A 23,227-nucleotide genomic window follows, 5' to 3' on the forward strand; every position below is an offset into this window, starting at 1 on the left:
AGAAGGCGGGGCACCGCAAGTGGGCGGGGACAACAGAAATACTGTAGTGCAGCACAAAATACTGCTGTACCCGCCAAATAATTCAACTGTATCACTGTCCTGAGGATGGAAAAATAGTTGAGTTCAGGAGGCAACCTGCGGCCACCGGCCAAGTGCATGAGTACCTGATACTCCTGGCATTAATGAGAGGATCAGATCATACGGTAACCAGCTGTCGGCTGTGAGGGGGGCTTGGGCGGCCCCCTGGGCAATGGCCGACCAGGAAATTTCCAGTCCACCCCTGCCCCGTACAGACTCCATGTGCCACCATAAAGGGCTCATTGACACAGGGTCACATGCTTAGATCAACTTTCATGCTGTAGATATTGAAGTTGGCATTTTCAGCTATAAAACGACACTGCTCATCTAATAGTTTAGTGAGAATTTACACAGAACTATTACTCATCTCCTTTACCACGATTATATTATATATATGTGTGTCTCTGACAAGCTGATCTGCAGTACGGGGGCACCACGGGGAACTGTGCTGGCACCGGTCCTCTTCACCCGCTACACTGCAGACTTCTCCATCAACTCCCCAGGCTGCCACCTACAGAAGTTCCCTGATGACTCTGCCATAGTCGGCCTTATCACAGGTGAGGACGACTCAGAGTACAGACAGGGAACACAGGATTTTGTGGACTGGTGTCAGCAGAACCACCAAGATGCTGGTAGTGGATTTCCGTAGATAGTGGATTTCCACTGGTAGTGGAATTTCCGTGGATTGCTTTGGTTCCGGTGAACATATAGGGAACGGACGTTGAGGTGGTGGACTCATAAGTAACTGGGTATTCACCTGAACAACAAACTGGACTGGAGCCATAACACTGACGCTCTTTTCAAAAAGGGTCCGAGCAGACTCTATCTGTTGAGGAGACTGAGGTCCTTTGGAGTGCAGAGTCAAAGAAGACCTTCTTTGAAGAGTCAAAGAAGACCTTGTTTGACTCAGTGGTGGCATCAGCCATATTCTATGGTGTGGTTTGTTGGGGGAGCAGCTTATCTGTGGCTGAGAGACAGAGATTAGATAAGCTCATTAAGAAGGCCAGCTATGTCCAAGGTTGTCCCCTTGATCCAGTGCAAAATTAACATCATTGGTAGACAATGTCCCCCAGCTCATGCTGAAGCTGTTGTGGAGCTGGAGAGCTCCTTTAGTCACAGACTACTGCATCCTAGGTGCACGAAGGAACGTTATCGCAGGTCCTTCCTCCCAGCAGCACTTAGGATTTATAACCACCACTGTTCCCAGAAACCCAGTAGTGAATTTTTTAAGTAAATTCTGTGTTATGTTTTTCTTGTATTTTACTCTTTAATTTCTAATTACCACTCTTATTTTTGCTCCTGTTGAGAATGTGATTGCTGCTGTTATGCCCAAATTTCCCCACTGAGGGACAAAGGGATTTTCTTCTTCTTCTATAGCTGGTGTTTTCCGTCTTGTCTCATTGTTCTTACGTGAACCAATCGTCTTACCTCACATTTTCAGTAGTGGGATCATCCGTCAAACACTAACGTGGACTATAGAAATAGAGGACTGGACATGAATGGTGTATGACTTCACATATACTGCATGGCTATGCTAATTCACAATATTTGACAAGTATATGAAGCGATTTTATTGTGGTTTCGCTGCATTCATGGGCTTAGTCTTATTTTTTTCTAGTAATTCTAGAAATGTTCCTAAAATGGTTTGCTAGACCGGCTTCTGTGTGGTGCTGTATGTAAAGAATGTGCTTATTACTTACTTGCATGTGGTTTTTTATAAAGTAATGTATGGAATTGTTAGAAGTCTCTCTATTCATGTGTTTCACCACTGCATTTATTAAAGAAGCACTCCCACGAAAAAAATGTATTCTGTAAGCTATTAGAATGGTACAGGATGTGAACTGTAGTGAAGGCAATCCTCTTACCAGTGACTGTATTTATCAGATATAACCTCCCTTCTGATCCTCAGCTGTGTCATGTGACCAACTCTCTGATCTCCAACTGACCCAGGACAGGAAGTCAGTTACTTCTCTATTCATTCCTATGAGGCTGACACTGAGGCTGCCATAGGAATACATGGAGAGACTGACTTCATGTCCACATATAACGGTTCTGAGGTACCAGTCGGAAATCGAAGCCGAGTTTGGTTCCAAGTTTTAAAGTGGTTTTAAGCACTCAAGTTATTCAACAAAGTCTAGCGCGACTTCGCAAATCACTAACTTTGCCTCATCGAAGGCTGTACATTTTAATGCATTAATCCGAAGTTCTGAGTGAAGCGACTTTGGATGTAGCATCCGAAGCTCACTTGGCTCATCACTACCCCTGACATCTGTGGTCTGGGGAGAGTGAGAGGCGCCCATACACACTAGATCAGGGATCAGCAACATTTGGCACTCCAGCTGCTGTGAAACTACAACTCCCAGCATGCAAACACGCTCTGCTGTTCTTCTAACTCCCATAGAAGTGAATGAAGCATGCTGGGAGTTGTAGTTTCTGAACAGCTGGAGTGCCCGGAGGTTGCTGATCCCTGCACTATATGGTCAGGCGGTATTTATCAGGTCTGCATGACCAGCTACAAACACCTATTCACAGGATAGGGGCTAAGTACCTGATCGGCAGGTGTTTGATGGATGGGGACCCTGCCAATCACGAGAATGATGGCCCTTTGGTTCCTCGTTTGAATGGAGTGGCAGTCACATAGCCTCCATGTCCGGCCAGACACTATGTATGAAAATAACTCTTTACATACCATGAACGCTACATTTTATTTAGTCTCTTCTCTACGACATATAGTAAGCTCATACCCTTGTACCCGGTCCTATCATGGCTCCCTACAACTTGAATGTAATGTAGATTGTGTGCATGAGCCTGTGATTCTCTATAGCATTCTTATTTATTGGTTTAAATTGTCCGATCCGTGCCTCCTTTCTGCGCCGTATCTCCCGGATTGCTCAAGCAAATGGGTCCGCATCCGTAATACGGTGTGCAGAAATCACGGATACTGGACGAGCGCATGCCGCCATCTTTATTTTTTTTTGCTCCTGCAGAAATGCCCTCTCTTTGTTTGCTAAACAGCCAAGATTTTTTTGCGGACACGGACTGCGCACGGGTGTGCTATCCGCATCTTTTGCGGTCCCATTGAGATGAATGGGTCCGCATCCAATTAGTAAAAAACGTGTATCGGATGTGGACCGAAACTACGGCCGCGTGCATGAGCCCTAATATTGTAATCACTTATATCATCATTACATGGAAAGAGTGTGTGTATATATATATATATCCATCCCTCCATGGTGCTGGGTCTGACAGCTCAGAAGAGGAGCAGGGGGTGATGGGGGATGGAGCCCAGAACAGAGGACCCCTGTGTGTGAGGACTGGAGGCTGGTGCTGACTGGCCCTTCTCACAAGAAACCTACTGTTCTACTGAAAACCATTCTAACAGCAGCCTTTTCATAGAAAGCTGGCCCTTGCCCGTGGCCCCTTCACTTCGCTGGAGGAAGAGACCGCTGGCAGCGGAGGGGTTAACTCGCGAGGGCCGTGCCTTCGGCGAGTAAGGTGTTAATGACGGCTGGCAGGAGCTGCCCATCCCCCCGCCCACCCAGTCTCGTACAGTGGGGCTCATCTCGTATTTCAGCGTCCTCCTCCTCCCGCCATGTCTCCTCCTCCTCCAGGTCCCTGCACTCCCATGTCTTCCCCCACCTTTGTGCCGAGTCCTTCCCTCCCCCTGCTCTCCTCCTTTGCACTGTGCTCTAGGACGAGACCCGGGACTTGTGAGGAAGGATGAACTCTTACTTTTGAGGTGAGACCCCCCCCCCCCCCCCAGACTTTTGCCCCCTCTTCCTGCTTCTCCTCCTCCTCACCTGGAGGACCCTCTGCCTCTTGGACTATGGCTGCTACTGCTTATCCTTCCATTGAGCTCTACCTGCCCAGTCTCCCCTTCACTTCCTTGTACTCACCTACCTCGGTAGGTGCCAGTGCCAGCCTTGGGATCATGTTTCCAGGCTGGGTGCCATTTTCACTGTGTTTGTTGTTGCAGGTGCCAGGCGGTGTGAGGACACAGGTAAACTCCATTGGCATGTGAGTGCCTGGCACAGAGGACGCGATGCCAGTAAGTGACCTGCTTGTGTCTGTGGTGATGTGGACGGATCCTCGCTTTAGCCCCATGTTGGTGGCTGTTTGTCCTCCGCTTGGGTGTGGGACGCGTGTTTGTATGTGGAGAAAGTCACACAGGGTGACATCATTTGGGTGTACTGTACAGTACACAGCTCGCGCTCTTGCCAGACAACTTTTTTTTCACCAGTTTTCAATCTTATTTTCTTTATTTTTTCCTTTAAACACTGAGGTTTATTAACCTTTACAGTGCCATGAATGGCCCTTAGTTTCTAGTGTCATTATTTGGAGGATTTTCTCCGTGGATTTGAGGCAGCAATTCTCTTATCTGACACGGACGTGTGTATTTCGCAGTCTGCAAAATACAAATACTGTCCGTGTTGTGTCTGCGTTTTTTGCCCACCCGTTGACTTCCGTGGTGGCAGCAAAGCATCGGACATGTTCTGTCCTTTGCAGGACAGACGTGCGGGTGCTGCTCACATCCATATGTCCGTTCTGCAATCAATAGAACATGTCCTACACTTTGCCACAAAATGCGGACCTAGGTTCCATTGAAAACAATGGGTCTGCAAAAAAACACTGCCACGACACAGACCGCATCCATATTTTGGGGACACAGGAATGGATATGGTCGTGTGGAGAACCCTAAGGCCTCATGCACACGAACGTATGTATTTTGCGGTCTGCAAAAAAAAAAAAAAACTGAATGGACGCAGAAAGAGAATACGTTTGTGTGCATGATGCTGGCTATCCCAAGCATTGCTTACAGACGTCTCCCTTTCTTCTCCACTTGCCTGTGTCTTGCATTGGGCTAGGTCCACATTACCTTTTGGAGTAGCTTTACGTTGCGCACTGGATAAGGGATAATTGATTGGTGGGAGGCCCACCGATCCTGAGAACTGGGGTCCTGTACCCCCATCGGGATGGAGCAGCAGGCCAAGTATGTGCTCTGTCGCTCCACTCGTTCTCCGTAGTTCTGCCGTAGATAGGCAAGCACTGTACTCTAAATCTAGTTGTCCCATAGAGAATGGATGGAGTGGCAGGCTGCACTCCATCAGGCCGGGTGTATGGGACCACTAGTCTCAGGATTGGTAGGGTGCCCGAGTGGTTGTGGAACCCCACGGATCAGTTAGTGATCCCTCATCCACTGGATACGGATAACTTGAGGTTGCCAGAATACCCCTCTAAAGGGGTTATCCCATAAAGACTATTATGTAACGAATAGGGCAATGACCCCCCCAAATGATAGCAATGAAAACAAAAAAAATAAAGTTGTGGATTTTGGGATGCAGCGATGAAAAATATAAAAGATAATTCTATATTTAATTTTTAATTTTTTGTGCAGCGGTAGTAGAACTGTGTGTCCTGTGGCTGTGCTGCGAACCGCAAATTGCGGTCCGCAATGCACGGGCACCAACTGTGGGCAAGCCGCATGCGGATCGTGGCCCCATTCACTTGAATGGGTTCTGCGATCCCTCCGTTCCGCAAAAAGATAGAACTTGTTCTATCTTTTTGCTGAACGGAACACCACAGAAGCGCTCCGTAGTGGTTCCGTTCTGCACCGCATCTCCGGATTTGCGGACCCATTCAAGTGAATGGGTCCACATCCGTGATGCAGAGTGGTGACACCCATATTTTAGACCTGCCGTATGTGGGCCGCAATACGGCCACGGGGGAGACACGGTCGTGTGAAAGAGGCCTTATGCTGCAAAGTGAATCCCAGAATTTACCATGTAGAAATTGACATTGTATTGTGTTTTCTGATATGTCCCCCACATCCGTACTTCCATTTCATGGCCCCACAAAAAAGATGTCCATTCATAGCGTGTCCATTCATAGGGCTGGCTGTTCCGCAAAATGCAAAACACATGGCCAGTATCCGTGTTTTGTGTACCCGCAGTTTGCGGACAGTTGTCTGAATGAGCCCCTACTTGTACATTAGACCTGCCTAGTGAAAAGGCTATTGCTTGCACTGGCCCCATGACCATGCCTAATGGTTGGCTGACCCTGCCTTCTTGGCTTGGCAACACCTTCTAGTAGTTTGGCTCTGCCTACAACTGGGCCACTTTTACTTCCCAATGCGCCCCTTGTGTACATTCGGTTTTCCTCTCTGGTATCGCCCTCTGCTGTCCTGAGGTGGACTGACATGCTCAGTAGCTTCTCTGCACTCTCCCTCCTGTCAGTGATCTCATAGTGAAGTGATCCATGTATCTTTCATCCCTACTTCTGAGATCATGGATGTATACAGCTAGATCTCTCTTTATACAGTGGTGAAGGACCCTTGCGGGAGCAGGGTCCGGCAGGCTGTTCCGGTGGGGGAACAGCCTGCCGGTCCATGCTAACACTAGCCCACCGTGCCACTGGAAGTCTGCTCCGGCCCCACTGTAATGGGGACAGGCCGGAGGTCCAACCGCAGCACGGCAAACATGTAGAGAGGCGGCCGGAATAGTACTACAGCACGCTGCGGTTTTTGTCCGGCTGTCTCTCAGCATGTTTGCCGCGCTGCGGCTGGACCTCTGGTGGCACGGTGGGCCAGTGTTGACCCTGCTGCCGCAGGTGTAAAAGTAGCCTTCAGTACCTGAGTTATGATCAGTATTCCTAATATGCAAATTAGACCTTTAGTGCAATGAGGGCGTCACCATTGCTCTTGTTGCACCCAAGCTCCACTCCTTTCCGTAGCCAGCCCCTCCCTTGCTGCTTTGATTGACAGGGCCAAGCAGTGATCCCCCCCAGGCTGCAGAAATTCTGTGGGTTTCCATAAAGTAAGATTAATAAGAGGGCTTTTCTGCCCATGTGACCTCACATCATGTAACCTCCTAATCACATTGTCCTGCTGTATTCCATTCACTGATGTGTATATGGTAGATTTAAAGGGCTTGTCCAGTAGGCCATATTTGGTACTGGGAATAAACTGCTATACAGCCCCTTTAGGACACATGCACTTCTAGTACAGAGAGCATGGTGTAAATTGTGTGGATCTGCCGCAGGTTTTACCCTCTGCAAAGGCTGGAAACTTGCAACATACGGTAAATCGGCTTGCGCTGGATTTAAAATCCTCATTGCGGTCAGGTTCTGTGCAGATTTGTGGATGAGATTTCTGATTTCTTCATGGGGTTGTCCAAGATTCTGATATTCATGATCTAACTTCCAGATAGGTCGGCGGGGGGCCGACTCCTGGTACTCTCACCAATCGGCTGTTGAAGAGAACACGGCACGGTGTGAAGTGAATGGGGATGAGCTGCAGTGGACGGCAGTGTGCTTGGTAAGCGGTGGACCCCCTCCGATCCTACGGATAGGTCATCATTAGAGTTGAGCGAAGAGCACTTCGGTTGCTTCATCCAAAGTCGCTTCGTTCAAAACTTCGGAATAACGCTGTACGGAGATCCGTCTCTGTACAGTATTAGAATGTATGGGCTCCGATGAGCTGAAGTTAGTTATTAACAAAGTCGCGCATGACTTCATTGAATAACTTCGGTAGTTGATTTTTAAAGTGGAAAACCACTTTAAAACTTGAAACCGAACTCTGCTTTGGTTCCGAGGTACTAGTCCGGAGCCCATACATGTTTTCTAATACTGTACAGGGACGAATCTCCGTACAACACTCTTCCGAAGTCTTGGATGAAGCAAAATACCATGTGCATGAGCCCTTACACTGTGGGTTTTCCATATGCAGTGCCGCTGCCCTGTCTCATCTAAGTAAACTTGTATTAACTGTTCTGGATCATCTTTTCCGAAAATGCTGCATGGTGGCATTCCTCTGTTATTCCTACTGGAAATGCATGAACAAAACTCTCACAGGGGTGTCCCTACATATGGAGCACTGACTGAATAATGTCAGTGTGCAGGGTCCCCCTTCCCGAACTAGTAAACACCCAGTTGTCAATTCATAGACTCCTAAGAGGAATAACAGAGAACCGGCACAATGCAGAGTGTTAGGAGAAGATGCTCCAGAATACTTTCTTGGGAATACAAATATATAGACATGTCGGGAGAGTTGACAGGTCCTTGTTAATGGTCTGATTGAAAGTGACTTGACCATTGTAGAAAGCCCTAATGGAAGAAATAGTTGAGAAAATTACTGGAGCAAGTTTTTTTCCTTCTAATTTTGATGGAAAGGGCTGTTGCAATGAGCAGTCACCCAGCTTTCCCACGTGCCTAGCGTGCAATGGTGCACCTGTGCCGCAGCATAGCTAGCAGTACCTAGTGAGTGTGGCTGGCCTCCACTAATGGCAGGAGACCACCATGCCCCATGTTACAGACTTCAGCAGTTTTTACTGTTGGCTGGAGCTTGGCATGAACTGCACTCCCTTAAGTGCTTCCACCCGGGTTATTCTGGGAAGACGCTGCATTATCCTAGTAATTGTGGTTTTTCTCTGCTATATAGTTAATGGGGTAATGTAAGAGAACACGATCCAAGACTATCCACAATGTTACATGGCCAAGTCCTCCTGAAAGAAGCTTCCTCCCCTTGGCCACAGAGCTATACATTCCCATTGTAAAGGCGGCCAGCTGTCTTCTCCTGTGAGCAACTGGAGGATGGGGTGATGGGAGAGCCTGTGCACGCACGTTTTCCATCAGGATGTCGGGGAGATTACGCGTTATGTTGCAGGAGCTGTCGTTGTTAGGACACGACTAGCTGTCTGAAGGTCGCAAGCTGCAAACTCGCAACTGGGTCGTACAAGGATCACCAAATAAGATGCCTTGTCCATCTCCTTTTCAGATTGCACGAGAGATGCTAGATCCGGTTTATACTGGGCATTGACTTGGACACCGTGCTCCCTTTCTCTTTATTCTGTACCAAGGATGATGTCACCGCCACATGTTCTGTTCTCTTAAAGAGACAGGATCCTTCTGCATGATGGGCGAAAGACATGGCAGGGTGAGCAGGGAGATTCTTAAGCAATACCGGACACCTTAACCTTCAGAAGCGAGCACCAGCGATGACCTTGTGTATCAAGAGGGTAGCGGTGAGCCTCCCCTGGGCCAGCTTAGGAGGTTCTGGTCTGAGATGTTCCATGAAGAATGCTGGGCATTGTGGAGTTGGCGTCTCTGGTCTGATGTTTGAATATCAGAATTGTGTGCGCTTCGGATTTCTAGTTTATTGCAATTACTCAGCGATTTGGGTGTGTCTGTATCTGATCTGGTTTTAATTGAATAGCAGCGTCTTCCTTCATATCTCTGCGGGGTTAATATGCACGCCACTGAGGGTTGCACTTTGGTTTGCAATTGGATTACTTTTTGTTCAGTGACCTTCGCTTTGTGTGATCGTTAATGCAGGAAGTATTTGTGTTTTTTACACTAATATAGCAGCATGTAATTTGTGTTATTTTTTTGTCTGACTTTTATCCTGTATATTATGAAGGCAGCACCGGTAATAATGGTAGTTTTCAGACTGAATGCATGAAGGCCCCCAGCTGTTTTATGTATTTCTTCTCTGGTCTCATTGTGACTGGGATAGAGGTGCTTCAGTAGCATGCCTGGTATTCCCCAACAGATGTGCACCATGCTCCAGAATAGGGAGCTTGTAAAGTTAGGATCAGTTCACATATGTGCCAATGCAGATTCTGGCAAAAATACAGGACACAATACCGTTACATGTAGCAGTATTTTGTCCGTCAGAATGGTGGAAACCTGATGGACCAATCCAGGTCAATGGGATCAGTGAAGTGCCATATCCTGGGTCAGGTGCTTCCAAAAAATTTTTTTTTCTTCTGTTCTTAAAGAACAGAAAAATGGAAAATGCACTATGTACACCTAGCTTCATTTGCCGTACAGTTCCTCTATCTGACTCCTGTATCTCCATCTTATATGCTTTTATTTCCACTTAGGCACAGCTGGCACAGGCCTTGTATGACAATGCTGCTGAGAGTCCGGAAGAGCTTAGCTTTCAACGAGGTGACGTGATGCTGGTTCTCGAAAAAGACCCTCCAGCCCTCAGTGGATGGTGGCGTTGCTCGCTTAGGGGGAAGCAAGGAATTGCTCCTGGAAACAGACTGCGGCTTCTCCCGGAGTCAGAATTACCAGAAAATGAATACCAAGCGCCTCGGCTTCTAGGAGCTACTGTTGTGACCTCATATCCACAAAAGCCTGAAGACAAACGAAATACTTGCAAAGATGAACAGGCCCCATCATGCACGGAGGTGAGCTAGACAAAGATCTCAATAGGTTCTGTGGCAGATAAAGTTCTGGAGACTAATTTTCTTCCTTTTCTAAGGTATATCAAGTACCACCGATTGCACGCCTGTGTATTTCACCACCTACATCTGAAGATGACATCTACAACTCTCCACGTCAGGTGGAGGTCCCTCAGCTCTGTCCACAAGAGGTGAGAACGATTTAACAACTTTAGGGTGCTTTCACATGTGCATTTTTAGGCACTTTTGCATATAGTGGTGTTTTTGGTGCACGTTTTGTGGTAAATATGGCAGCTTCAGATGATAGCTTAAGGTGTATGGGAAATATAAAAAAAAAAGAGGGACAAGTGTTTTTTGTTACTGCCATTTTTGTTAATTAAGCTTTGTTTTTTTGTCTTTGTGGCATTTTTTCAAAAACACAGCATGCTGGAGCTCTTGGCATTATTTCATGCGTTTTCACATCACTTTCTCTATAGGGGGAAAATCCATGATGAAAACACTAGTGCATAAACACAGTTTGCGAAAAGTGCAGGTGGCAAAATCCGTTTTTACAGCCCAAAATGTATGTGTTAGGACCTTAGCGTTATCGCTGTCCTGACATAATAAATAGCTGCTCCTCTTTCTTGGACAATGCTCAATAATCACTGAAAAGCTTCTGAGAATGTCCTAATTTACACTGCTTATGACTCTGTTAAACTGTGTGGTTATATCTAGATGAGCACTGGGTAGTGTCCATTAAAATAACTATGGCATAATGAAAAGTACAGCCAATTTAAATTTTCATTTTAATACTCATAAATGTGAAACAAAAAAATGCCTTCACATGCTGGTGCACTCATTGTAAAACCACAAAAATCAGGAGGTGTCTATCATTAAGTGGTTAAATGGAGTCTGTCATGTAAATATCACCAATATAACTACCAGCAATGGCCATCAGAACGCAGTAAAAGTATTATAACTATACCTTTATGTCATCTGGGTGTTTATTCCAAGTCTGGGGAAAAACGGCTCCCAAGTGCCCAGCTGGACAGGGTTATCTTTTCAAAGTGCCCAAGCCTGCCGCCCTTCCCCACTGTCTGTTCCTCCCCGCGATGTCAGGTGAAAGGGGAAGTTAAGAGTACACAGTGAGGAAGGGCAGTGGACCTCGGTGTTTTGAAAAGGAAAGCCTGTCCAGCTGGGCACTTGGGAGCTGTTTTTCATAGGGGGGGGGGGGGAAGCCTGAGACAGCAGAAAAGAAATGTTACCTCCCCAAAATACATGAATTTTAACCCCCTTAAAGGGGTTGACCACTTTTTTCATTTTGTTATATTGATGACCTAAACTCAGTAAAGGTCATCAATATGAGATTGACAAGGGTCCTACTCCTGGCACCCCCACCGATCAGCTGCTTTTCATTGTATACCTGCCCGCCGTCGCAACTACAGTGGTAAGCAGTGTAGATACACCTAAGCCTTCCCATTCAGTTCAAGGTCTCTTTCACACTACCGTATGGCTATTTCAGTGTTTTGCGGTCCATTTTTCACGGATCCGTTCCGTTTTTTTTGTTTCCGTTCCGTTTTTCCATATGGCGTATACAGTAATTACATAGAAAAAATTGGGCTGTGCATATCATTTTCAATAGATGGTTCCGCAAAAACGGAACGGATACGGAAGACATACGGATGCATTTCCGCATGTGTTCAGTTTTTTTTGCGTACCTATTGACTTGAATAGAGCCACGGAACGTGATTTGTGGGCAATATTAGGACATGTTCTATCTTTCAACGGAACGGAAATACGGAAACGACATGCATACTTTTTTTTTGCAGAACCATTGAAATGAATGGTTCCGTATACGGAATGCAAAAAACTTCCTGCAAGATGAAAAAAAACAAAAAACAAAACGGTAGTGTGAAAGAGGTGTTGAAGTGAATGGGACGGTTTAGGTGTAACCACACAGCTGCGGTTGCGACAGCAGGCAGGTAAACAATGAAGAGAAGGCTTCTCTCATCAAACAGCTGATCAGTCGGAAGTTGGCCCCCCACTGATCTGATATTGATCAAAATAAATAAGCTGCATCCTTAAAGTGATCCTCCCTGCTTTCCTAGAGCCATCTTCTCTCTTTTTTTTTTTTTTTCATTCACGCAGCCATAAGATGGCTTGTTTTTTGCGGTAGGGTGTGATAGGAACTTCGCTATGACAGACCTCAGAGCCTTCAGAAGACTGGAGGCTGTGATGGCAACCAAATAGCTCCACATAGTCTGTGTGGAAGAACCATTTGGTCCCCAGGTGCACATCGCTCCCAGGAAAAGGCCGCTCAAATACTGCGGTCGCAAGTCCCTTCGATTTCAGAGGCAGTAACAATGACATGAAGTGTCTCTGACCACTGTGCTCCAAAAACCTTATCTGCATAAAAATAAAAAAGCAGCGTCTGTCAGGATTAAAGGACCTCATTTTCACACAAAATGTATGGTTATTTTTCAGGGTACCTGCCCTACATAGAAGTAAGCTTTCTTTGAGACTGATTCTGGAGGTGATAGGCTCCATTTAGTAAGATATTTTCTACCTATATCTTGCAGGTTTACGATATGCCATCATCATTGCTGAAAGATACACAATCAATGTATGATAGCCCTGTGTTGCGCCTAAAAGAAGTAAAACATGAGGCTGTCCCACCACCTGAGGAGATTCCAGAAGACATTTATGATGTGCCACCAACATTTCAAAATGTGACACTAGAGGACGAGGAAGATGAGGGGATTTATTCCATGCCCTCTAACTTAAAACGGGTGTCTGGCCTTCAGAATCTGTATGAAGCTCCTGAAGATATTCTTAGTTGTGGCCACTTACCAGAACCTGTTGACCCACCTCAGACCCACCGTCTTTCAGTTTCCAGCACCGGCAGTGCTCGATCGGTAGATTCTGGTGGAAGTAGAGAGTCGGGTCTACCATCTCTTCTGACTAGAGATCTTCGTACTGATGGGCTCTGTACAGTGGAGTCATTGAGAGTGCAACATCAGGAGCTACAAAGGACAATGATACTTGTGAGAGATGGCCTTCAGGAAGGTGCAAGAAGAGGATGCATAGAAAATCAAGAAACAGTTCAGGGTGTTGAAGTCCTTAAAGACTTTGTTGGATTGGCACAAGTTGTTCTTCTCCACTCTTGCCAAGCCTCAGACCCATCACTACATCGAGAACTTTCTGGATATTTAGAGCAACTGGAACATGCATTGCAGGCACTACAGGACGGTGGGACCGAGTTTGTATCACTGACTCACTTAGTTCAGGAGCAAAGTGGGTGTATTGTGGCACTGGTGACTGCAAATGCAGCCCTTCTCTTCCCCCGACCTCGGCTGTCTTCTAGTGAAAGCCTTTCCCGACGGCCACTTCCTGCAATACCTGTTGCTTCCCCTGCATCACATCGCAAGGGTAGCATTCAGGATCGACCTCTGCCACCACCACCTATCCTTCATCGAACCCCTAGTGATCCTGGGGAGGATGCCGACAGTGAATACGAGAGAATTCAGTGCAGAGACAATCACTATGTTCATTTACAGGTGAGTAAAAGCTCATCCACCATTTATCCCCACTGCATCAAATACATATTGCTTTGGAACAGTCATATTCAGACACCCTTTCACCAGAATACATTTTTATCTTAAATTTCTACCAGGGTACAAATGTGCAAACCACATCAAAATCCAAAGACCAACAGAAGACTGTGGAACAGAAACCTCTACCGGAGAGAAAGGTAAGAGACTTCCTCATGCGCTGGACCTATCTTTGTGTTCAAATCAGGGCCAGGATGAGGATTTTTCATCTAAGGATCCAAACATTGATGTGTGAAAATACTAAAGCTCTTATTTATCAAGACCAGCTTTTGCTATGACTGTCTTGATAGGGCCTGCACTGCCGGAGGACCATTAATGTATGACAGCATAAATCGCCTGCATTCTCCCGCTCTCCGTGTGCTAGAATGAGATCTATGCCAGCTCGGAGCTGCCGTAGATTTCAGTCGGGGCCGATGACTCTGGACTCGCCACACCCTCTTTTTGTAGGTTTTATGAGGGCTGTGTAAAATGCAGATTGTGAATAGAAAAGTTTTTAAAATGCATTGTAAAGTCGCAGATCTACAGGATTTTGACTTTCTGCCAAAAAAGAGGCGTAAAGGGAATGATGACGACCCCTCCCCCAATCCATCAGGCTATTTGTATACAGATGACTTCTAGCCATAGTTGGCTACATATTGATATCTGGTCCAGACCTTTGTTATATTCGTCCAATTCCCAAATATTGCAGACCTGATTTACATTTCTGGAGCCTGTGCGCACTCTGAGGGAGATGTATCATTGTCACTTGGCATTAAAAAAAAAAATGGCAACTTGCTGCCACCCTCGCCACATTCTGAAACGGGGATGTGGTTTGGGAGGGGCCCTGGCAGATTTATAATCATTTCTGCCAGTTCTCTGGAATAAATGAGGTTATGAGCTGGCATAGATTTCATTCTAGGTGCATGGGCCTGCTGGAAGATGTGCGTAATTTATGGTGAGTCATTGTGCCTTTAATTGCTCCATGATTAAGAGGTAGGATAGTTTGTCCGTCATGCCCATCTAAAACCTCACCACCGTATTTCTTAATAGTTTTGAAAGTTTTAATATATTGGCAAACTATTTTTCACTTTGCTTCCTAAACCGTTTCTAAAGTAACCATATTAACATAAAAACTTAATTATTTGAATACCTATTGTGCATGGCAAAATAATAAGAGGTCTTGTGCATAGAAGTCTAACCACTGTTTTCCAATTAGTCACTGGACTGGTGAGGTAGGTCTGTCCGCACAAGGGGGGGGGGGGGTAGCCTTTATCCTGGACTATGTCTCATCTTAATGAAAATTCTCAGTGTGGCTGTCAAGCAGATGGATCCCAGTCAAGAAAATGACAAGCCTCCTGAGACTCCTTATTTTAGCAGTTACTTCGGCTCTTTCAAAAAGTTTCTGATATCAAAAAGCTTGAGGGTAGATTTAGTTCTTTGGTATCAACTACTTAATGTATATATCTCTATATAAAGAGGAGAAAGTCTGTGCATTAGATACCATTTGTATCTCTGGGCTATATAGAGGGATTGTTTTTTTGTTGCAGTAGCGGAAGGGGTTAATGAGCTAATTGCACTGCATCCTGGGAGATGCAGGTGCTTGGAGAGCTGCTGTCTACTATCATTGACTGAATGTGTGACAGAACTCTGAGTGTGAACACAGGGTTACTCATCTTCTTCCTACACCCCTGCGATCAGCTGTTTGAGGAGCGACACTACAGGAGCGCTGTGGCCGTCTCTCTATATCCCTCAGGCCCAGTGACGTCACGACTAGTATCACTGGTGTGGGTGGGGCTAAGCCCCATTCAAGTGAGTGAGCTTAGCCCCTGCCCTGCAGTTCTCCAACAATCCAATACATAGAAAGGGTCAGCTTATCGCTCAGCCCCTGCTTAAAGGAGTTGTCCAGGTTCAGAGCTAAACCTGGACATACAGTGGATATAAAAAGTCTACACACCCCTGTTAAAATGTCAGGTTTCTGTGATATAAAAAAAAATTTGACAAAGCTAAATCATTTCAGAACTTTTTCCACCTTTAATGTGACCTATAAACTGTACCACTCAATTGAAAAACAAACTGAAAACACTTAGGTAGTGGGAAGAAAAAATATAAAAATAAAATCATATGGTTGCCTAAGTGTGCACACCCTTAAACTAATACTTTGTTGAAGTACCTTTTTATTTTTATTACAGCACAGTCTTTTTGGGTATGAGTCTATCAGCATAGCACATGCAAAAACACTCCAAATCTGTCAGATTGTGAGGGCATCTCCTGTGCACAGCCCTCTTCAGATCACCCCAGAGATTTTCAATGGGATTCAGGTCTGGGCTCTGGCTGGGCCATTCCAAAACTTTAATCTTCTTCTGGTGAAGCCATTCCTTAGTTGATTTGGATGTATGCTTTGGGTCGTTGTCATGCTGAAAGATGAAGTTCCTCTTCATGTTCAGCTTTCCAGCAGAAGCCTGAAGGTTTTGTGCCAATATTGACTGGTATTTGGAACTGTTCATAATTCCCTCTAGCTTAACTAAGGCCCCAGTTCCAGCTGAAGAAAACAGCCCCTTGGCATGATGCTGCCACCACCATGCTTCACTGTGGGTATGGTGCTCTTTTGGTGATGTGCAGTGTTGTTTTTGAGCCAAACATATATGGTCTGATGAAACCAAGGTTGAAAAGATGACACCTTTTCCCACATGCTTTTGGGAGACTTCAGATGTGTTTTTGTAAAATGTAGCCTGGCTTGGATGTTTTTCTTCGTAAGACAAGGCTTTCGTCTTGCCACTCTACCCCATAGCCAAGACATATGAAGAATACAGGAGATTGTTGTCACATGTACCACACAGCCAGTACTTGCCAGATATTCCTGCAGCTCCTTTAGGCTAGGTCTACACGATGACATTTGTCGCGTGACAATAAGTTGTGCGACAGATGGGGCGCAACATTTTGTTGCACCAATGTCGCGCGTCAATTTTTATAATGGCAATCTATGGTGTCGCACTGCAACATACTGCGACGCAACAGTCGCAGAAAAATCCATCTGTAATGGATTTTTTTTCTGCGACTGTTACGTTGCAGTGCGACACCATAGACTGCCATTATAAAAATTGTCACGCGACATTGGTGCAACAAAATGTCGTCGTGTAGACCTAGCCTTAATGTTGCTGTAGGCCTCTTTGTAGCCTCCCAGACGAGTTTTATTTTCGTCTTTTCATCAATTTTGGAGAGACGTCCTGTTCTTGGTAATGTCACTGTTCTGCCATATTTCCTCCACTTGATGATGACTGTCTTCACGGTGGTCCATGGTATATCTAATGCCTTGGAAATTCTTTTGTACCCTTCTCCTGACTGATACCTTTTAACAATGAGATCCCTCTGATGCTTTGGAAGCTCTCTGTGGACCATGACTTTTGCTGTGGGATGCGACTAAGAAAATTTCAGGAAAGACCAACTAGAGCAGCTGAACTTTATTTAGGGTTAATCAGAGGCACTTTAAATAATGGCAGGTGTATGCCGACTCCTATTTAACAGGATTTAGAATGTGATTGCTTAAAGGTAACCTGTCTCCGGGCTTTTGTGTATAGAGCTGAGGAGATGGGTTGCTAGATGGCCGCTAGCACATCTGCAATACCCAGTCCCCATAGCTCTGTGTGCTTTTATTGTGGAAAAAAACCCACTATTTTATACATATGCAAATTAACCTGAGATGAGTCAGGGACAGGACAATTTGCATATGTATAAAATTAGGTTTTTTTTCACAATAAAAGCACACAGAGCTATAGGGACTGGGTATTGCAGATGTGCTAGCAACCCATGTCCTCAGCTCTATACCCAAAATCCCAGTGACAGGTTCCCTTTAATTCTGAACACAGCTACATCTCCAGTTATAAGAGGGTGTGCACACTTATGAAACCACAATATTTTATTTATTTATTTTTGGGTCTTTTTCTTCCCTCCGCCTAAAAGATTTCAGTTTGTTTTTCAATTCAGTGGTACAGTTTATAGCTCACATTAACCACCTCCGGACCGCCTAACGCAGATCTGCTGTCCGGAGGTGGCAGCTCTGCGCAGAGTCACACATATACGCGTCATCTTGCGAGAGCCGTGATTTCCTGTGAACGCGCGCGCGTTCACAGGAACAGAAGGTAAGCGAGTGGATCTCCAGCCTGCCAGCAGCGATCGCTCGCTGGCAGGCTGGAGATATTTTTTTTTTTTTTTTTTTAACCCCTAACAGGTATATTAGACGCTGTTTTGATAACTGCGTCTAATATACCTGGTCCTCTGGTGGTCTCTTGTTTGGATCGACCACCAGAGGACACAGGTAGCTGTGTAAAAGTACCAGAAAACACCACTACACTACACCCCCCCCCCGTCACTTATTAACCCCTGATCACCCATGATCACCCCATATAGACTCCCTGATCACCCCCCTGTAAGGCTCCATTCAGACGTCGGTATGATTTTTACGGCTACATGGATCGGATCCACAAAACGCATACGGACGTCTGAATGGAGCCTTACAGGGGGGTGATCAATGACAGAGGGGTGATCACCCATATAGACTCCCTGATCAACCCCGTCATTGATCACCCCCCTGTAAGGCTCCATTTAGACGTCCGTAGGATTTTTACGGATCCACGGATACATGGATCGGATCCGCAAAACACATACGGACGTCTAAATGGAGCCTTACAGGGGGGTGATCACCCATATAGACTCCTTGATCACCCCCCTGTAAGGCTCCATTCAGACGTCCGTATGCGTTTTGCGGATCCGATCCGTAAAATTCATACAGACGTCTGAATGGAGCCTTACAGGGGGGTGATCACCCCCCTGTCATTGATCACCCCCCTGGAAGGCTCCATTCAGACATTTTTTTTGGCCCAAGTTAGCGGAAATTTTTTTTTTTGTTTTTTCTTACGTCTCATATTCCACTAACTTGTGTCAAAAAATAAAATCTCACATGAACTCACCATACCCCTCACGGAACCCAAATGCGTAAAAATTTTTAGACATTTATATTCCAGACTTCTTCTCACGCTTTAGGGCCCCTAAAATGCCAGGGCAGTATAAATACCCCACATGTGACCCCCATTTTGGAAAGAAGACACCCCAAGGTATTCCGTGAGGGGCATATTGAGTCCATGAAAGATTGAAATTTTTGTCCCAAGTTAGCGGAAAGGGAGGCTTTGTGAGAAAATACAAAAAAAAAATCAATTTCCGCTAACTTGTGCCAAAAATAAAAAAATTCTAGGAACTCGCCATGCCCCTCCCGGAATACCTTGGGGTGTCTTCTTTCCAAAACGGGGTCACATGTGGGGTATTTATACTGCCCTGGCATTTTAGGGGCCCGAAAGCGTGAGAAGAAGTCTGGGATCCAAATGTCTAAAAATGCCCTCCTAAAAGGCACTTGTGGGGTAGTTATACTGCCCTGGCAATTTAGGGGCCCTAATGTGTGCGAAGTAGTTTGAAATCAAAATCTGTAAAAAATGACCGGTGAAATCCGAAAGGTGCTCTTTGGAATGTGTGCCCCTTTGCCCACCTAGGCTGCAGAAAAGTGTCACACATCTGGTATCGCCGTACTCAGGAGAAGTTGGGCAATGTGTTTTGGGGTGGCATTTTACATATACCCATGCTGGGTGAGATAAATATCTTGGTCAAATGCCAACTTTGTATAAAAAAAAAAGGGAAAAGTTGTCTTTTGCCAAGATATTTCTCTCTCACCCAGCATAGGTATATTTAAAATGACACCCCAAAATACATTCCCCAACTTCTCCTGAGTACGGCGATACCAGATGTGTGACACCTTTTTTGCAGCCTAGGTGGGCAAAGGGGCACACATTCCAAAGTGCACCTTTCGGATTTCACCGGCCATTTTTTTTTTACAGATTTTGATTGCAAACTTCTTCTCACACATATGGGCCCCTAGAATGCCAGGGCAGTAGAACTACCCCACAAGTGACCCCATTTTGGAAAGAAGACACCCCAAGGTATTATGTGATGGGCATAGTGAGTTCATGGAAGTTTTTATTTTTTGTCACAAGTTAGTGGAATATGAAACTTTGTAAGAAAAAAATAAATAAATAAATCATCATTTTCTATGAACTCACTATGCCCATCAGCGAATACCTTAGGGTGTCTACTTTCCTAAATGGGGTCATTTGTGGGGTTTTTCTACTGTCTGGGCATTGTAGAACCCCAGGAAACATGACAGGTGCTCAGAAAGTCAGAGCTGCTTCAAAAAGCGGAAATTCACATTTTTGTACCATAGTTTGTAAACGCTATAACTTTTACCCAAACCATTTTTTTTTTTTACCCAAACATTTATTTATTTATCAGACATGTAGAACAATAAATTTAGTGAAAAATGTATATATGGATGTTGTTTTTTTTGCAAAAGTTTACAACTGAAAGTGAAAAATGTCTTTTTTTTTTTTGTTGCAAAAAAATCGTTAAATTTCGATTAATAACAAAAAAAGTAAAAATGTCAGCAGCAATGAAATACCACCAAATGAAAGCTCTATTAGTGAGAAGAAAAGGAGGTAAAATTCATTTGGGTGGTAAGTTGCATGACCGAGCGATTAACGGTGAAAATAGTGTAGTGTAAAAAGTGGCCTGGTCATTAAGGGGGTTTCAGCTAGCGGGGTTGAAGTGGTTAAAGGTGGAAAAATTTCTGAAATGATTTCTTTGTCTAATTTCTTACAGCACAGAAACCTGACATTTTAACAGGGGTGTGTAGACTTTTTATATGGAGGGCAGCGCTGGTGACATCACCGGGAACACTGCTCGACGGAAGGCTCCACCTTGCGGTGTAAAAACATAAGCAAAAATGATCATGGCACGAGAGCTGAAAATGGTGATATGTCCGGGTTCAGCTCTGGACACGGACAACCCCATTAAAGTGGCTCTCTGTTCTTTTCTATAGGGTACAGCCATGCCTACTAGTGTTTAGCTGTTTCAGTAGCTCCCACAGAAAGGCATAGAGAACCGTGCATATATGCAGCCATCACCGTAATGGGTCCTGCATCTAGCAAATGTCTATGGCATAGCCTGTGGATACCCATGTTCTCACATTCATTGGCATATTTCTTCTATTCTTTCCAAGGTTGACACATGCCCAGAACCAGCTGAAGAAGATCTGCATCTGCTTCGCTTTTATGCATCTCAAAGCCATGGACATCTACAGACCCTTCAATCTTGTGTGAATACCTTTCTTGGCAGCGCAACCTCTCAACCCCCACGAGTCTTTGTAGGACACGGAAAGCAGTTGGTGATCGCCGCACACAAGCTTGTGTTCATTGGGGACACGCTTGGTCGACTGCTTAGTTGCAACCAACTTCAAGCTAAGCTTGCCGGTGAAGGAGGTGCCCTCTGCCAAGCACTGAAGGAAGTGGTTCTAGCAACAAAGGAGGCTGCTTCCCTGTACCCATCTCCTACTGCACTCAAGGCTATGGCAGTTAGCGTCTCTGTACTATGCGCCTGTGCCCGTAGCTTCACTGACCTCCTACAGAAGATGGCCAGTTGAGGCACAGCCCCTTGGATTTTGCTACAAAACGTTATGGGTTAAGAACTGGAGTAATACTATGTAGAACGCTTTAGAGGCAATGGACATTTTGTGTTTCCCCCATTTTTAAATATTTATTTTGTAATAAGACAAATTGTCTCTAGTGTATTACTGAAATACATCACACTAATCTTCTGGTTTCCATGGCTGAGCCATTCTCCTGCTTTAACCATTCTGTACAATGGGCAACACAGAGGGCACACTGTCATCAGTTATGCTTTACTCTGTTCCTGTATAACATGGCAAATTCATCAGGGCTACATGTGGAGTACGACCAAGGAACTGATGTAATGAATGTCACCCTCAAACATGCCAGCTTTGCATATTGCCCCATGTGTGGCATAGATGCCATAGCTTAGGCTACTTTCACACTTGCGTTCAGAGCGGATCAGTCTGGTGTCTGCACAGACGGATCCGCTCCTATAATGCAGACGATGGGATCCGTTCACAACGGATCCCTCTGCATTATATTTTAGAAAAAATCACGCGGATCCGTCCAGACTTTACATTGAAAGTCAATGGGGGACGGATCCGTTTGAAATTGAGCCATAGTGTGTCATCTTCAAGCGGATCCGTCCCCATTAACTTATATTGTAGTCTGGACGGATCCGTTTGCCTCCGCAGGCTGAGCAGAGGACAAATGATGCATTCTGAGCGGATCTGCATCAACTCAGAATGCATTAGGGCTGGACGGATCCGTTCGGGGCCGCTTGTGAGAGCCTTCAAACGGAACTCACAAGCGGAGCCCCGAACGCTAATGTGAAAGTAGCCCGACACTGTCAACACAGGGCAGCAGTTATAGAAAATGTTTCTTAATTAACCCACTAATCACAGCAAAATAAATATACATCTTGCAATTTCCTGCTTTGTGGGAGCAGAGCAACTCTACAGCCAGTAGTTCTGGTGCTGCTAGATGCTTTATCAATTTAACTTCTGCCTGCAACATAGCAATTAGGCTTGAAGAGGACCTGTCACCACAGAAAGCCATGCAGGCTGCATGTAATAGAGCAGATGGATATATAGCCTTGTGGGAAAGATTTGGTAAAACTTGGAATTTATACACTTTTTAAGAAGGGAGTTCCAGGATTATTTCACTGATTAACTATCCTCTGGCCAGCTCAGCAGTTTCTGATCAGTGGGGATCCAACACCCAGGACCCCTGCCGATCAGCTGTTTGAGAAGGCAGCGGCACTACAGGACACAGCAGGGACAGGCATGTGATGTTTTCTGTACCTCCATTTCTTGGATCCTGCCTCAGACACTGTAGTCTGCAGGGACATAGGACTGATCTGTGTCAGCACAGAGATACTGGAGGTTTCTAGCCTCCTCCCCACTGCACTCAGAACAGGCAGCCATTACTGTACTATATGCAGGTCCTCTTATTTGAGCATCTAGCACTAGTGTTTCCTCAGCCTTGCTCTGCAGCCCTGTTTTCTGAATGGTTGAGCTGCCAAGTTCAGTAGAAGATATGCCTTGCGAGACTACTGGCACAATTCCCTTAGGCCCCTTTCACACGGGTGAGTATTCCACGCAGATGCAATGCGTGAGTTAAACACATTGCACCCGCACTGAATACCGACCCATCCATTTCTATGGGGCTGTGCACACAAGCAGTGATTTTCACACATCACTTGTGCATTGCGTGAAAATTGCAGCATGCTCCTCTGTGCGTTTTTCACGTAATGCAGGTCCCATAGAAATGAATAGGATTGCATGAAAATCGCAAGCAAATGCGGTGCGATTTTCACGCATGGTTGCTAGGAGACGATCGGGATGGAGGCCTGCTCATTAGGGAAAATAGCATTCTGAATACAGAATGCATAGTACAATAGCACTGGAGG

General features: G+C 45.5%; 1 protein-coding gene across 2 annotated transcripts; it reads left to right on the forward strand.

The window, feature by feature from the left end:
• Nucleotides 1–3,679: 3,679 nt before the first annotated feature.
• On the forward strand, nucleotides 3,680–21,518 carry EFS (embryonal Fyn-associated substrate). Of its 2 annotated transcripts, XM_044274389.1 has the most exons (8): nucleotides 3,680–3,817; nucleotides 4,055–4,126; nucleotides 7,280–7,390; nucleotides 9,957–10,268; nucleotides 10,343–10,453; nucleotides 12,821–13,798; nucleotides 13,915–13,992; nucleotides 20,928–21,518. In XM_044274389.1, exons 2-8 carry the CDS (start codon nucleotides 4,121–4,123, stop codon nucleotides 21,345–21,347), a joined length of 2,016 nt encoding a protein of 671 aa, XP_044130324.1. In that variant the 5' UTR covers nucleotides 3,680–3,817; nucleotides 4,055–4,120; the 3' UTR covers nucleotides 21,348–21,518. The 2 variants fall into 2 exon arrangements, with proteins under 2 accessions (XP_044130324.1, XP_044130332.1); XM_044274397.1 differs by lacking the exon at nucleotides 7,280–7,390.
• Nucleotides 21,519–23,227: the final 1,709 nt, after the last annotated feature.

Source organism: Bufo gargarizans, chromosome 1 (genome assembly GCF_014858855.1).
Source record: "Bufo gargarizans isolate SCDJY-AF-19 chromosome 1, ASM1485885v1, whole genome shotgun sequence".
NCBI lineage: Eukaryota > Metazoa > Chordata > Amphibia > Anura > Bufonidae > Bufo > Bufo gargarizans.

What these genes read in the sequence shown, in the direction of transcription:
- EFS (XM_044274389.1), top strand. An exon ending in AGTGGACGGCAGTGTGCTTG is followed by an intron (nt 7,391 to 9,956) that starts GTAAGCGGTGGA and finishes ATTTCCACTTAG; the next exon opens with GCACAGCTGGCACAGGCCTT. An exon ending in ATCACTATGTTCATTTACAG is followed by an intron (nt 13,799 to 13,914) that starts GTGAGTAAAAGC and finishes AATTTCTACCAG; the next exon opens with GGTACAAATGTGCAAACCAC.